Here is a 17,584-nt window from a genome sequence, read left to right as displayed (position 1 = left end):
AGTTTACACCCCTCCACTTCGTTCCTTGCGACTTGACTGCTTGCGAAGCACATCACTGTACAGTGTCCGTATACTTTCATAATAACGTAAAGCATTTGTGAGCTTAGTTAGACTGTTACTAATGTCAGAAATCTAATCATTTGACAAGGTTGTTTTGGTAAAACAGCTCAGAGGAATGATCCTGTAGAGAGAAAAGTGTTGCTAAAGAGGAATTGAAAAAAAGTATTAGCACTGATCTAACGGGAATTAATTTTGTTTCCTAACGCCGTATGGATATGCAGACTTGCGTGGGTTGAAGAATTGACCTTACACTTCCTAGAGCGGTTCTTAAGGCTCACCACCCATTAGGGGCTCTTGCTTTTTGCTCTGGCTTAAAATAAAACTGAAAAGCCAAACATGTTCCAGGCACCTGCCTGTCTCCTGAAAGGCAGCCGGCCGTTTGGCAATTGAAAAAATGCCGACTCTTTGCAGATGCACCAAAAATTCTTCTGCTACCGTGTCCCTTCTGCCATGTTTTGTGCTGCATTCCTTTGCTTCACATATGGAAACAGTCTGTGAATTAAAACTAAATTAAGAACAGCTGAATTCAATTAGCTCTTTTAAACTAAAAATGGAAATGAAGAAAAATTTGCATGATGTTTCTGCTACTTACGAATATATCTCAAAACACATGAAGATGACAAATTAATCAATCAAGCTAATACAAAACAAACTTTCATGCACTTCAAGAACTCCCGATCTTTAATGCACTCTTCCCATTTTGAACATAGTCACTTTTGAGTCAATTTTCCTTTCAGATTCTGATGAACTGCAGCAATGCTATAACACTGTGAGAAAACGTCTCTATTTTTAAAGTGTTCCTCTTCAATGAAATTAGCATAGATGAGAACACTCCTATTTATTTTGTGCTTTTAATCTTTTTTATTTTTTATTTTTTTTAGTAAAATCAAACTTAGTCTGGCAATATTTCTTTAATGCTATTAGGAACGAGCATACCACACAACTTTTATCCTGCCTTACGTAAAAGAATCCCAACTAGCAAATTCTCAATTGCATATGTCAAGCTTTGTAAGTGAATTGTAATATTCATAATTCCTTTGCTCTCTCTCATACCTCATAAGTCAATGTATGCAGCTAGAGTAGGCTTTTAATAAGTGTCATGGGATACAAGGTGAGCAGCGCTTCTTCCAGACAAAAGCAGCAAAGCAGAATAAAAATGTTTTTAATTCAGTAAACCAGTCAACTTTGCTTTGATATATATTTCTGCCAAGCCCCACACCTGTTTATTTGGCCTTTATTGTGGTGTTCGTCCACATATAATAATTGTACACACGGTCGAGTTTCTGCGTGCTGCCAATAAGTCCTAATAAAGAATCAATTTAACTCTGTTCACATCCATCTGGTGACAAAAGAAAGATGCAGCTATTATATTCTAGCAGGTCTTGTGTTTACGGTCTTTCTGTGAGCATACACAGATTTAATGTCAATGGGTAGAAAAGAAAACAAACAGCAAGCCCCAAACTTACATCTCTGTCCAGAACTCGGCCAGTGCTATTCAGGTATAACCTCTGGCTGATAGGATCAAGGATCACCCAGTAATCTACGTTGTCCTTTAAGGAGAGTTCAATGGTGGGGTCCGGCCCTCCTGCGGTCCCTTTGATAAGCATATTGTCAACCAGGATAGTGCCTGCAAAAATAAACACGAGAGAGAAATTTATACGGGCATCTACACTTTTATGTATTTTCACAATAACCGCAACACTAAAAATAGTGTTTTCTAACTGGGTTTCTGGTATTTTATGCTTTGAGTGATGTTTAAAAAGTCTGAATCGTATTATCCGCAACTAAAAACTTCCTCTGACACTGAAGCTATTTCAGACAATAGGAGCAGCAGCACTTGCAATGCACAGTAATTTATGTTGACAATGGGACCCATCATATACAGATATCTATTTAACATTATGAGGTTTTCTCCACTGAGCAATCATCACCCAATCTCACCTCAAACAAATGAAAGCATTGAAATAACAACCAAAAGCGGAATAAATTTCCCACAGCAAGAGTGATACATCAGGGTGAGGGGGAAAAAAAGAAGTTACATAAAACCCTCCAGGGAAAAAAAAAAAAGGCTTTATACCTTGAGTTGCTCTGCAACAGAGAACTAAATTGCAGCATAAAGAAACGAAAACTATATCTACCAAGACAAAGACGGTACTTAATTAGGACCAGCCATCTATTCAACATATATAACGTGTTTTTTTCTTTTCTTGTCACACCCTGTCAGTCAGAAGTCTTGCCTAACAGCTCCGTTAGTCAGTTCACAGTACCCACGATGTACATAATTTCCCATGTAAAACACTCCAACTCATTTACCAAATGTCAAGCATTACTAACTATCCTAAACGTTGCACTCTGGTGCCTCAGATTTGCATGCCGATTGTTTATAAACACTTCTCTAAGATTTTATTATTGTGAAAAATTAACACTACCCAGTTTTCTTCACACTGAAATACTAAAAGTTAAGTATACTTAAAAGTTACTTAAGTTCATCAACATTTATGAAGAAAATCCATGAACATCACTAGCTGCAGAATGTTTATATTAGTTAAAAATATTTTAAAATATTTATCGCACAATCTCCTATATTAAGGGCACAAATAATTTATTCCAAAGTGGAGAGTAAAGTTTCTTTACACCAGTTTATAACAGCAGCAACCCTATATAAATATATCCGGGGGGGGCAGTTCTGAGCTGGGCCAATGATTTATCTGGATAAGACAGTAAAACTAATTACTGGTTTTAACCACAGCAAACTGTTTTACAGTCCTATTGAGGTAAACACCGTGGTAAGGTTTTTAGAATCATTTATTTTGAAACTAGTTTTTATAACACAATAGAGATGATGGGAAGAATTACTGCCAAACGTCCGCAACTTTGCACCAAAGTATGGTTTCAAGTTAGAGGAGCAATACCCTTTGAGCCACATGAGAAACACAGCTGCTGCCCGTGTGTTTTACGGCTGTCAGCATGCTTTCTTTGGCAATACCCCAACCCAGTGGCTTCAACTGGCCTACAGCTTTGGAGACACCACCGCTAGTTTTAACATAAAGAGGATTTCACCAGGAAGAACAACCTAGTTATCAACTCTGTGACAGTTCAAAGTATTTATGTCCAGTCACCAACTCCTCTAAAATCCGTAAGATCCACCAGTTTCTGTATATTGCCCTCGTTATTGTGCCTCAAGGACGATGCAAAGAAAGGTCCGTGATCCAAATTTGAGGTCATCTGAACAAAAGGTACCCCAAGAAAAGCCTCCCTGGAAAAAAAAAAAAAAACCCAACAGGATAGCAAACACCACAATCACCCTAATGGCTTCAGTTGGTTTGATTTCTTCCAGTTGTCTTGTTCAGACCTGAAGACAAAGTCTAAGTTCTGGCTACATTTTCACCAGCGCTAATGCCAACGGAAGGCTCCTACACCTCTATTTGAATGACTCTCAAGGGAACTGAAAATCTGCAATTTTCACCTGTAAAGGGCAGAGCAGTAGGGACTTCAGCAAGGGCCACCTACACATAGCAAATCTATAAGGTAGGGCTTACAGAAAATATTACATGTACAAATTCTTGCTGGGAAAAGAGGGAGCTGAAGGGATGAAAGATTTAGGGCAATTGAAATAACCAGATGACACAGAAAAGGGAATAGGAGAGGGTCACGAAAGTAATGGAAAAATATACTGCAACAGACAATTCGGAAATCGGGGAGGGAAAAAGCAGCAACAGGTTCTGTCTTCTCTCACATGTTGAAGGCTAAAGTCCATGAGAAGCAAAGAGGCATCACAGCACAAATTGCCAAGATGCAGAGCTACCACAGCTGCCCACCAATACAACACTTTCAGATGCTTAAGCAATTGTGACGTATAGAGAGGGTTTATTTCTCTCCTCAGAAAATTAAGTGTTTAAAAAAAAAACAAAAAAAAAAAACCAGCCCCATAAAAACCCAACAGGTTTTCCTAGAATGAAAACTGGCCCCTGGTTTCTACAAAACTCAAGATAATGAATATAATCTAACATTAGTAGGTCCTGGTTGAAATGACAGTAGCAAAAGGAAATTACTTTCAGGCTTTGCAGTCGCGCAGCCTGTAGAGAAACCCAGCATATGCAACACCGAAGGAATTGGACCGAGAGTCATGGCAGAGCTCTGACTGCTAACAGAATAGTCTGCGGGGCCATGCCCCTGGGAACGTAGCTATTACCCTTCCATGAACTGCATACAAGTAATCAGAGGAAAAAATACACACCTCAAAGGCACGTATGAATTCCTCATGGCACAGTGCGCATTTGGAAGCGGCAAGACACAAGGACCTTAGCACCAAAAGCACTTTCCACATGTGAAGGATTGAAAAAAAGGAAGTACAGTTTTAGACTGCAACATCAACGTAAAAAGTGCTGCTAACAAGTCAGCAGTGGTTGTAACAGTGTCCTGGTGGCACACACCAAATATTTTACTACCTGGCATTTGCAGGCAGCTTTGTTTCGGCATGGGCGACGTACCCCACGGTTTGTTGCTTTGTCCAAGGAGGCTTCGTCCTCCCTTGCCTAGTTTCCAGAAGACTGACTTCTGCCAAACTCAGCCTTCTGAAAGGGCTAAAGACTTCAACCAACTTTAATTTTTAATGAACCTGAGAATAAATGATTGCAATTACATACTTAAAATACATATTTAGTCAATATCAAGTCCTGATTTGATGATGAATTTTGTACAGTCTCTAGTAAACTACTGCTACTTAACTGACCTCGCTGCTTTGAATTCTGCATCTCATTCACTTTCCTCTGTTGCACTCTGTAATATCTATCTGCTTGATTTAACAAAGCACTTCTGTTTGGTTTGTGTAGACACAGCAACTCTCTTGTTCTTAAAAAATGGACTGTTTTTTCTTTAGATATTCACGAGGCACTTGTACTCTCTCTTCAAGAGACAGCAGTTCGTAAATAAGCCTTTTAATAGCCACCCTTAAAGTACTATTCTTCTAATTTACAAAGAATCTAACATTATGGGTCTTTAGATATCTGTCATCTCGTTCCTTACATCCTGCATCTGGCCTTGGCCTAAAATGCCAGGGAGGTAACCTACTAACAGTAAATCCAAATATGTATAGGTCGATGCAACTACATCAACAGTTTGTCCATTAACTCTCCATACACGTGAACACAACAGCAAACACATCCCTCAATATTTGCAGTGCACTAATACAATAAGTTTAGACAATTTGCTTTTGTAATTCTTTGCACAAACAGAAGCTCGAACAATCACAGGATCACAGAATGGTCAAGGTTGGAAGGGACCTCTGGAGATCACCTAGTCCAACCTCCCTGCCAGAGCAGGGGCACCTACAGCAGTTGCACAGGACAGCATCCAGGCGGGTTTGGAATATCTCCAGAGTAGGAAACTCCACAACCTCTCTGGGCAGCCTGTGCCAGTGCTCTGCCACCCTCACAGGAAAGAAGGTCCTCCTCATGTTAAGATGGAACTTCCTATATTCAAGTTTGTGCCCATTACCTCCCGTCCTGTCACTGGGCAACACTGAAAAAAGACTGTTCCCATCCCCCCGGCACCCTCCCTTTAAGGATTTATAAGCATTGATAAAGTCCCTCCTCAGTCTTCTTTTCTCCAGACTAAAAAGCCCCAAGTACCTCAGCCTTTCCTCATAAGAGAGATGCTCCAGTCCCCTAATCATCTTCATAGCCCTTTGCTGGACCCTCTCCAGCCGTTCCCTGTCCTTGAACTGGGGAGCCCAGAACTGGACGCAGTACTCCAGATGTGGCCTCACCAGGGCGGAGCCAAGGGGGAGGATGACCTCCCTCGACCTGCTGGCCACACTCTGCTTGATGCACCCCAGGATGCCATTGCCTTCTTGGCCACCAGGGCACATTGCTGGCTCATGGTCATCCTGTTGTCCACCAGGACTCCCAGGTCCCTTTCCACAGAGCTGCTCTCCAGGAGGTCAGCCCCCAACCTGTACTGATGTGTGGGGTTATTCCTCCCCAGATGCAGTACCCTACACTTGCTCTTGTTGAATTTCCTAAGGTTTCTCTCTGCTCAACTCTCCAGCCTGTCCAGGTCATGCTGTAAAGTGGCACAGCCTTCCAGTGTGTCAGCCACTCCTCCCAGTTTTGTGTCATCAGCAAACTTGCTGATGGTACACTCTATCCCTTCATCCAGGTCATTGATAAATATATTGAACAGGACTGGATCCAGTACTGACCCCTGAGGGACACCACTCGTTACTGACCTCCAACTGGACTCTGCACTACTAACCACAACCCTCTGAGCTCTACCTGACAGCCACTGTTCAATCCACCGCACTATCCACTCATCTTACCCACACTTTCTAAGCTTGCCTGTGAGGATGATGTGGGAGACAGTGCTGAAAGCCTTGCTGAAGTCAAGGTAGACAACATGCACTGCCCTCCTCTCATCCACCCATCCAGTAGCAATACTCTAGCTGAAGGGAAATCTTTTACCTTCTTATAAAAGTTACGGACCTTCTCCTGCGATTATATTGCAAGTTCCATTTTACAGTATGGGGGGAGATGAGGGGTTGGTCAAAGTCTGCACCTGAACAGGATGGTGCCACTCATGGCAAGGAGAGCGGTGGTCTGTGTAGCTCCATGTTTCTTGTACTCAATTTCTGGGAAGCTACACTCAAACACCCAAATGTTCAATAGCATTTCAGCACTATTCCCCAAATTTCTGTCCTGTGTGCACAAGCCATTGAAAAGGACACCAGGGACCATGACTAGTGACTTTTTTTCTTGGCCAATTAAATGAAGGCTGATATGAGAGTTGGATTGCCCATCAACACCAGTAGATTGAACAGCTTTTCATCTTGTGTGGAGACCACAATTTGGCTGCTTTTCCACCTTCACTGAAACCTGATGACTGCGGAGATGTCTTGTGGAAAGGCCATACAGATTTTCAAGAGGTTAGTACAGAATAAGCCTCAAGGAATCAAAGTCAAGCAAGTTGTTGGCTAAAAAAACAACAAAAAGGCCAGAAACCATCAGAATGTATAAAAAAGGAAAGATCTATTATTTTCAGGTGTAATAATATTTTTTCTGAAAGTAATGGCATTTACTCAGACATGTTATCTGAGCTTGTTGGGAATTATTCAACAAGTAGCTACAAAATAAGACAGCAAAAATAAAAATTATAAAGCGATGTCAGTATCACACAAGTAGTTCTACACTAGACTATTCCTTTGAGAGGAATCCAGAAGTTGAAAACCTTCATTAGATTGAAATAATAGGGAAAGGTTTGTTTTCACAGATCAGTCTCTGCAGAAGGTGATCTTTCTACGGGAAGGGCAAAAGCCATGAAATACAGAATTTGCAGTTCATGCTCTACTAAAGACAGCAGACCCTCAGTGCAGACTCACTTATTAAATGATTTAACACATCTTGGGATTATTTTAGTTGAATGTTTCAACAGAGCCCTTTTTTAAGAAGTCAGTGAATTACGACTGGTCTGGGAATAACCCTTCTGCCACCACATGAATCAGAAAGCAGGATTCTAGTAGAATGACACCCACAGCACTTTACTTTTAGGGGTTAAAAGGCAGTCTCAGTTTCTCTGTCTGCAGTCGCTGAGCTCAAAGCACACGCACATCCCACCTCCCCGCTGACCATGCTACCAAAGGAGTGCAGCAGGCAAAGGCTCAACTTGTGCCTGAAGGTGGGACTAAGGACTTCACATATCATGGATGGTCGGTCCCAGTGATGTCAAAAGAGACAAACGTAACTGCAGCCAATTAAGCAAGGTCTATTTCTGCTTACCTGCGAAATACACATTGGACAGACCTTACCCTCAACAGGGCTCTTGTACAGAGCAACAGGGCGTAGCCTTCCCCATGCTCAGAACTGGTTGGGCCGAGTTCAGCTTCAGCTGTGCTCAGTGCAGAAAATTGCGAGGGATCCCAGAAGCACGGGAGCACTCACAACTACAGGGCTGAAGCAGAAGCCTGAAGGGAAGCATGTCTGAAGCCAAGGCAGAAGTATAGCAGCCCCCCAAAGTTTTTATCATCCAAATATACTTATCCTTCCTTTAGAAAATAGTCTCAAATTTGTTTTCCAAGTTGATGGAAAGATAAAGCCACCTGCAACAGCATGATTAACTTCCAATATTGCCAAATTACATTAGCAACTACTTCAGCTGTATGATGTACAAAAACACTAAAGATAATAAAAATTCCCATTCTGCTATTCACACAGAATATATTTTTCATTTCAGCATATTAATCAAGTCTGTATAACAAGGCCAAATAATGTGTCAGGGAATTTACATTAAACATACATGGTGTTTGCACCCTGGAACATCGACCATGAATTTTTCACGGTACCCAGCTGGAAGAAGTGACTTTAGGAAAGAATCAGGTATCTGATGCACTGTACCCGCAAAGGAACAGTACATTACATAAGCAGCATGACGTATTACTTATTCACTTATGGGAAAGGAGGTGAATTCCCAAAAGACAAGAGAAAAGAAAATTTGGTACTTAAAAGGCATATATATACATACACACACACTCATTCACAGAGCTGCAGGAAGGTCAAGCACCGACAGCTGTCGATAGATAGAAGGAAAGTCATCACTTCTGCACTCTAAAGCAGTGGATTTTTTTCCCCACACCTAGTCTGTTAAAAAATTAAAACCAACCAAGCAAGAAGAGCGAGAATAGGGAGCCTAAAGAAATTAGAGACTCCTGCTTTGTAAAGAGCCACTGAAGTTAGCACTTCAGCAGACAGGCTGGCAAGCTCAGACTTGGTGGTGACGATGGTGAGTGGCACCTGAGCTGATGTCCAGGTGGGGACATTCACTGGAGCTGGAAAACCCCATGCCAGACAGACCAAGTGGTTATAAAACTTCTGCTAAAGGGTGAACAACATTCCCATTGCTGCCTCTGCTCTTGCATCTTCTGTTGGTCAAGTTGAAGAAACCAAAGCAGGCAGAGGGAGGTCAGAGACTCAGGAAGGTCTCCATGTGCCAGTCCCACCTCTGTCTCCTCATGACCATTAAGAATGTGCTGTAGAACCTGAGTTCCACCTGCACACACCCAGTAAGTTCTCCTCCATTTGCTGAATCCTGAGCGACGTTTACACAGCGTGCAATACACCAAGTTTCTCTCAAACAGAGCAAATGCGCATTACAAAAACACCTGTATCTCTGTACGGCTCTCCTCTGCCTGCCACTGACTGTAAAGCAATTTGAAAATGGGGATTATTTTCTTATAGAAAGGCATTAGATGGATCAGTTGAAACGGTACTTGCTTTTTGATATTCCACAGAGTTTTCACAGGTAAACCTGGATCATAAACTTATTTTTCTACATTTGAAGGTATATGTCTGTAGAATAGGATGGATTAAATAGCAATAAATTAGAAGTCCATGGAAAATGAAAACCCTACTGCAGAAGTAAATCATCAACATTATCATGAATTTACTTAGACCCATGCTGCATGTTCATACACAAAAATAGGATAATTCTACAAAGCCACCTCCTGGATTACATCTTCCCTACTCTCCATTCTCACATCATCAGTGGGTCCCCAAGAAGTTTCCAAGGTTGTTTTAAGATTGTTTTCCTGCTGTCCTGACCTGTCCTCTCCCATCCTGCTCCATGTGCAGCCACAGCCTTCAAGCAATTGCAGAGAATAACTAAAACCGGTCCATTATTTCAGCCAAACTAGGAGTTTGATAAGTTCACATTTAAGGCTTTTATTCCTAGTCCTCCAACGTGGACATTATGCCTTCCCACCTTGAGCCACTGTAAGAATTTGTGTACTATGGGGAAAGGTCTCTCCTTAAGACATTGTACAGTACCAGTTTGGGTCCACTGTAAGTGAAGGTGACTCATTATCTTGTTTTAGTGCTTCCCAGCCAACATGAAGACAGAGACCTAGCACTAAGGACTCCTGCTCCAGGTTGAAACCATGCAGCAAGATAACAGAAGGCATTTTAGAGGCAGCTCCTGACTGGGGAAAGGAAGAAGCACTGGGATCACTGCCAGTTCATACCACATGTATGCCTGTCCTGCAGGACATTAAGAATCACGGTCCTCCTTCTCACTCCTTCCCTCCACATTCACAATATGACCAGAGTCCCATAAAGCCACCGAAGCACCACCTCAGTACTTCACACACACAACTCATATGGGACTTCGGAAAATCTGACCCACAGCCTTTACACTCCACATCAAAACATAAAAAACAAGGATGAAAAGAAACCAGAAGAGGAAAGCACGATGGTCAAATTCACTACTACTAAATTCACTAAATATTCAGTACTTGCCTTCCCAGGTGTAGAAACCTACATTAATGTTTTTGTTCATTTCCTCCTTTCAAGAGGATGAGCAACAGATGAACAGATAAAAAGTGACCATGGAAAGAGAGATGGATGCCCAGGAGAAAGCAGAGAGGAAGCAGTGAAGCGGAGAGTTTGGGTCACAGAGCAGTGCTGAGAGGAATAGAGATTTAAAAAAGCCAGAGGACAGAGCAGAAATACAGGAAAAAAAAAAATAAAATAAAATTCAGGCTGTGGAGACTATACTGTCCTAACACAAATACCACTAAGGACTGGGGAAGCCAGGGGTCTGGCTGGGAACAAAGTTTAGAAGTTGCAAGTTTACTCGAAGTGCCGGGTCATGCATTATTCTAAACAAAGCCCCATCCTGTAAAATTACGATAGCAAAGGAGCATCTTAGAAAAAACAAGCACTCTATCCTCCCTCGCATAGTTAGAGAAAAATCTGAAAATGATGACTACTAAAGGTTTCAAACAGGATAACATGAAAACAGTTGTTCAGAAACTGGTTTTCAAAAACATCTTATTTTTTTTTTTAACACTCAGGGTTGCAGCAGAAGGATAATTGCTTGGTTCACAGAAGGGTCCTCTCATTCCTCCTTTAATGTTTCACTGGGGGAATGTCACCACCACCACATGCTGAGGCCACTGACGTTGCTCTTGTATTCTCTTTCTGCAAGTGCTTCTGACAGAAATCCTCTTTGTGCTGAGAAACCTAAATTAAGTAGGTAAACCATACCAGTGCCCAAGGACTAATTCAAGTTTGTTGATTTTTAACATACCATTATTTTATTTCTCCACGTCTCAACAGAACCCAGTACTTCTGGGTTCATAATACTTACTGGATTCTCAACAGATTACATTTCTCCACCATGCTGTAACAGCCTAACACAGAGCAAAACTCAGAGTTCTACTCCCAATTATCATAGCAGCAATGTAAGGTAAATTGGAAAGAGCTGTAGCTCCCTCCCCAGAATATCCGAGCCATGGCTACACTGGCTGCTTCCTAACCCCTCCTCCAGCAGCCACATTTATGAGACCTTAAACCAAAAAGGACCCTTTACTTAGGGCCTTTGCGACGTTGCATTTCTCTTTCTGTACCCAGAGCATAAGGTGTGCTTTGCTGTGCCTGCCCACCCACATCACCGACAGCGGCACACCTCCATCACCCCCTCTTCCCTCCAAAGCTTTCTGCTTATCCCATTGCATTCTCCCTTTCACTCAGCACTGGGGTCAGGAGCCAACATCATCGAACCTCTAAACATCAAAGAAGGCTTTTCACTACATATAGCAGTATTTTTGCAACGTGGGACAACAGGAATGTCTTTATTGGATCAGACTATGGTCTGTGAAGTCCTTTATTAGACGTCCAACAACACTCTGCATCGCAAGCAGCAAAGCAAAACAAGTCTGAAGGAGATAGGTGTGAGAACTAAATGTCCTTCCCCCACAGGGGATCATTATTTCTCTTTCAGCCTTCAAAAACTCCTGGGAAAATTTTCTGTTTTCCTTAGCATTTGTGATCTCTTTTGAGCCCATTCTAACTCTGAATGTTACAGAAGGCAAATGCAATGACTCTCGTCAAAACACATCTAAAGGTTTACATTGAATTTCTTTAAAAATTCAACCCTTATAAATCAATTTACAAAGGACTACTTCTAAGATGGAAAAATTTCCATCATACTTCATCAGGTTATTATTTTTAAAAATATCTAATCACATTTGCAAAAACCTGCACAAGAACAGACCATAGACCCATCTAGCCTCATGTCCTGGTTCCAGCAGAAACCATCAGGCAATGCTCAGGACAGAGCAGAGTGAGAAAGTGATAGTGTCTCCCAAAAAGGCTTTGCCAGACCCCAGCAAAGCACAGTACTGGCAAGAGACTGTCCTTATGTCTGCAACAGCCTTGGATGGACTTTTCTTTCAAAAAATCCATCAAGCCTCCACTTTTGCATGGCATTCCTTAGGTAAAACCTGTGGTCCATCTCTTCTGTTTTGAACTCACAACGTGCTAAATTCTTTGACATCCTCCAATACCTTCACTGAACGCTAGTCATAATTTTATACCTCCTCCTTAACTTCTTTCACAGTCCAGCTGTAGGATCCTGGGATCATCCAGAATCCAGCCATTCCTTAAGAGCAGCTGTCCTTTATCTTTGATCATCTTGGGTGCCCTTCTCTAGCTTTAGTCTATTCTCTCTGAAATTATTTGACTATAACTCCACACAGTGTTCAAGGTAAAAAATTAGTGGCAAAACGATGCTCTGAAATGCCAAATGATCTTTTCCTAATAATTCATAACATTTTATATGGAACTGTGTTTTGCTTTTAGGTATTCTGCTAAAAGCACTTAGTTTTTCATTGTTGGCTTTTGGGGTTGGTTGGTTTTTTTAAATCCAAATCCTTAATAAACCTAAGCACTCACTGCAGTGATAACAGCCACTTCAAAGCCCATTATTTCACACATGAAGCTAGGACCAACTTTTCTCCCCATGAGGATCACTTTTCATTTATCCACACTACATTTCTCATCTGCCGTTCTCTCTCCTAGTCACTCAACGTTTTCTGCATACTCCTCCCCCTTCTCCCACCCTTTTTTTTTTTTTAATTGCTCTGGACAGCCTAACTGTCCAAACCACACTTCTAGAAAAGTTACACCCATGCTGAATAAAACATGTCTTAGCATGTATTCTTGCAAGAATCCACTAATGACTTTCCTCTACTGTGAAAACTGGCCGTTCTGGTTTTGGGGTTGGGGTTTCTTTGGTTGCTTTCTTATCAATGCAAGAATCCTGCCTCTCATGACACTTTCCTTCTTTGAAGAGGCTTTGGTAAAGGAACTCAGCAAACTACTTCTAGAAATCAAGTTTACTTATATCTCCCGCCTCCACGTGCTCCTTGGCTCCAGGTGTCCCTTGTCCATGGGCTTACTGGCTTTACAGGTAACAAAGACATTTGCGGTATTTACAAACCACACAGGCTCTTCTTCAAAAGCTTTTAAAAGCTTGCAACTGCATACATTGAGAAGGCATCAATCATATTTTGCTCAAGGGGCTATTCCTGAAGAGCTAACTCTGCATACATTCTAAACGTATCGACCTGCCAAGTGAAGAAAAACTAACAATCCGACCTCTCTCCAAGTCAGCAGACATGGATACGCAGAGCAGCAGAAGTTCTCCGAACAACTGGAGGGGAGGTTGGGATTGCTGCCTGTGGGGCAGCCAGAAGGACTGCCCCCTCCCCCCCCAAAGTCCAGGGGCTTTTAGCAGCCTGCCTGGCCCCCAGACCTGCTGCTCATCTGCCAAGTAAGGCCATGGAGTCTCTGGCAACCCCACAAGGGTAAAAAGTCTACCGAAATAAAATTTGGAAAGACCCTGAATTGTGAGATTCCTCTTATGTTTTAGTTTAGCAAATGGGACCAGAAACAGATTGCTAAGGTTGACGTGAAATTCTCCATTATCTATAGAAAAAGGTACCAATTATTGGAAAAAATATTCCCAGGTCGGGACTCTCGTATGATACAACACATACAGACACAAAGAAAATCACCATTAACAAAAATATTACCTGGTAAAGTACCCACACATACAATGGAAAGGCTAGCAAGACAAAAAACACACAGCCTAAAATTTCAGGGAACATTTAAAAAAAGAAACCATTCCTCTTATTACCAGACAGCACAGGAATAATAAAAATGCACATGCTACAGTCAGCAGCGAGATAAAAAGTCTTCAGGCTATTCCAGCAAACACTTTGTTTCTTGTCTCATTTCCCAGAAGACCTTGGCAACAGCAATTCTTGAAGGTGATTTAGATTTTTAGAAACAGCACACAAAACAACAAGAAGGATATGCACAAAAATAGGCAGAATGCAATGACTTTGAGGTAGGCTTTTCAGGGATGGAGCTATCTGAAATTAGAGAAACTTACTCCAGTTACATGTCCTTTGATAATGGAAACGCATCAGCACCGTTAAGTTTCCCTTAAGTTTTACTGTACTTAAACAAACTCTTTTGTGAGGAATAAAAAACAGCATAGGAATTATCCCTGCATTTCATCTGGGTCAGGTGATGAGGGAAAACGTTTTCAAAATGACTAAAGGCCATGTGTAAAGAAGGAAAAAATGCTGTACAGCAGGAACAAACACAATGCCCTCGCCTAAAAGCAAAGCAAATGAACACACCAACCAGCCGGTGATTAGAAAGGCAAGTCAGACAGTGAGAATGGAGGACTGATAGTTGGTAGCCCTGGATTCAGGAACTGGAATAAGAGCCAAACGTACGAGCTCTTCACCTAAACCCAGGAAAGATCATGAGGCTTCTAAGAAGAGGAGACCTTCAGCACTGGATGCCTTAGGAAGACATCAGCCAAACTTTCATCGGAACTGCCCCCCCACTGTTGGAGCCAGATGAATGGACTGACAGCTCTGTATGCTATGACCCTGTTATTTTGAGAGACAAAGCAGAAAAATCAGCAAGTTTTAATTCTATTCACGTATCGGTCCTCTTCCTGAATTTGGCCCAGTTTATGAATGTCACGATTGGAAAGTTATTCTTTACCTTCCTAAACACTCCGAGATGAGGGAGAAACAGTACAGGGAAACCTTGGAGCACAAGGGGGCACGGGAACATGAAACTTTACACAGTTCAGGTTCTGGAACAGTGATGTTCTCCCATGATTCGCAAGGTAGAAATTACCCCAAACTAATGGACATTTCTTGCCATAGTACCCAATTCTACAAACTAGTTTTTGCACTCAAAGTTATCACGTCTGAGAGTAGGCTTATTACACCTTGACATGTTGAAAACTCCTGGTTTTATTTTGGTACACTGGGGAAAAAGTATGTCTATTAACCAAGTTTGTGTATTTTTGCAGCCAGAACTGAGCTCCTGGGAACTCAAATTCTCTGGTTATGTGCATAGATTATTAAGTTAGGTACCTGCAAACAAAATGATTAGCATTTAAAAGGAGTCATGTTCCCAGGGATATCCAGGCCTTCCCATTTAAATATATTATCACAAAACCAATCTCATTTCTATTTCAGACCTGTTTTATTTTATGGAGACCATATTAGTAAACATTAATAAGTGTTGTATTTACTCTTCATTTGCCAAGTAAGTACCCAAGCCAGGACAAAGCAAAAACAATTTTAGCTGTGTGACTATAGAGACATTAGTGGAAGTCCAGGCCACGCATACCAGCTATTTCCTAGCACAACACATTTCAGATTGAATTTACTATGTCTGTGCAATATGGTCAAGCTCCTCATTAATTAAGACAGACCCACACAACACAGACACAGCAAAGACATCATGCACACACAGCTGAGTCCCAGTTTTATGTCACGTGCCTGGGAAGTCCCAGCATCTCGCAGTCCAGTCACAGTTACGTGCACAACATTTCTGGGAGGAAATGAGCTTCCTGCAGCAAACAGGATCAGTGGCGTCTGCAGGCAGTAGAAAGACACGGTATTTTCTCATGGCCTTTGCAGACGACTGCAAAGATCACCAGCAAAACACTCCTCTCTGGTACCTTCCTTCTCCAAACCTATGAACAGGCATCCTCACCTGCAAGCACACCCGTTTCTCTCACCCGTTTTTTTGTTCATCTAACCCAAATTTGTGACGTTACATTCAACCCAAAAGTCCAAGCACTTTCCTTGAAATTTATGTTCACTTTCTTTAACTTTGGGCTTTCTCTTCCCAAACACTTCCTCAAGTACCAAGTTCTGTCTCTTTCTTTGACTGTACTGAAACTACGCCTGCAACCTGTCATACTGAGTGCAAATGTGCCAGATGTTAAAACCAGAAACTAAAACCAGCAGCACTTAGATAGTGTCCACTGACCAGTCCTTAAATGAGACAGAAATTTCCACTTAGAGGTTTGAAAGAAATGCAACTTCAAAAACTGTTTCTGCTGAAACTGAAAGTGTTCCTGAATTAACTTAGTGCCAACTGCAGTGACTTTTTTTCTGAGGCAACTACAGACCTTGTGTGATAAAGTTTGTATTTGCAGTCCTTCCGTTTCCTCTCGAGATACTCAATTGATAATTTTCTGATAACCCTATTTTTAAGTTCCTGGAAATGTTCTGTATCTGTCAGGTTTGGCAAATGCAGCTGCAATACAAACAGGTTTTCATCAGAGATCTGCCTCATTTTTTAATGTACTTTGTTGCTGGGAACACAAGACCAGGCTCTCAGTGCCTACATGCACCAGGAACACAGAAGAGCCTGAGCTGAAACCTGTGGTGTCACCTTGGACCAGCTCAAATGCCAAACTCGACCCAAAAAAATCCCTCCCAGGAGCTTGGGAATCTCCAGGGTGAGCCCGTGGCTCCTGAGCTCTGCGCCATAGGGTGACCAGCGGGAAGGGCTGCAGCCAGGGCTCTTCAGGCTTTTATGTTCCTCCTGCCAAATGGGAGAACCTGCAAGTCCCCAAAACTCAATGTAGGAGGAAACAGCCAAGTTGGAGCCATTACAGTTTCCCCGCTCTTTCCCTACAGATAAGTCTCAGGATCTTGAAAGATGCAGGTGAAGCCAAGGGCCTCTGGTTCCTCCTCCTTGACCAATACTTGCTACACCTGGGCAACAGCTGCTTTATGCACAAGATGCATGTGAATTGGAGAGACTGGTCTTTCTGTTTCATTTTTATTTTTCTGAAAGCATACCATATATTTCCATTCTACAGAAAATAGAAGAAATATCTAATTTTCAGTCTTAGTCTAGAAAAATTACTTATTTGGAAATACAGATTTTTGTTACTTAGGAAATGCCAAGCTGTGGCTAGGTTTGCCTCTCAAAACAGAAATGCATATTTCAAAATTAACCTAAACTACATCTCTAGAATTGTGCAAACAGGGTGGGACTCGAGCATTCAATACAGGCAAGCAAGATTGATAATAAGGAGACAGGCATGTTGGGGGGGGGACGGGACACGACTGTCTTTGACCAGTGACATTCTAATATAAACTATTTTATCAAAATGAGTGTTTCAGCATGCAACCCACAGAGATGAAGTGTAGGGCAGCTATCCATTCATCACATTTCCTCAGGAAGACCACGTATTCAGGCAATCTGTTTTAGAGTTCTTGGGCACATTTCAGAGTGTGTCAGATCACAAATATATATTAAAAACTGGGTTTGTAAATCTTGTTTGCTTTCCAATTCCTTTAGCCATTACTCAAGCAAATCAACATCGGGGTTTATTGGTTCTCTGTTTAGAAAAGTCT

The 17,584-nt window shown here is 41.8% G+C and overlaps 1 protein-coding gene across 4 annotated transcripts in view; it reads right to left on the bottom strand.

Moving 5' to 3' along the window:
- The window catches only part of PCDH15 (protocadherin related 15), a gene marked incomplete at both ends in the record, with an annotated part of 369,409 nt that overhangs the window by 277,112 nt on the left and 74,713 nt on the right, over positions 1-17,584 (bottom strand). For all 4 annotated transcript variants that reach the window (XM_082486051.1, XM_082486048.1, XM_082486050.1 and 1 more), the window contains one exon: positions 1,527-1,687. In XM_082486051.1, coding sequence (XP_082342177.1) covers positions 1,527-1,687 — 161 coding nt within the window. The remainder of the gene's footprint in view (positions 1-1,526; positions 1,688-17,584) is intronic.

Source organism: Vanellus vanellus (genome assembly GCF_965231255.1).
Source record: "Vanellus vanellus genome assembly, chromosome: 7".
Classification (NCBI taxonomy): Eukaryota; Metazoa; Chordata; class Aves; order Charadriiformes; family Charadriidae; genus Vanellus; species Vanellus vanellus.
This window is presented reverse-complemented; position numbering and strand designations above follow the sequence as displayed.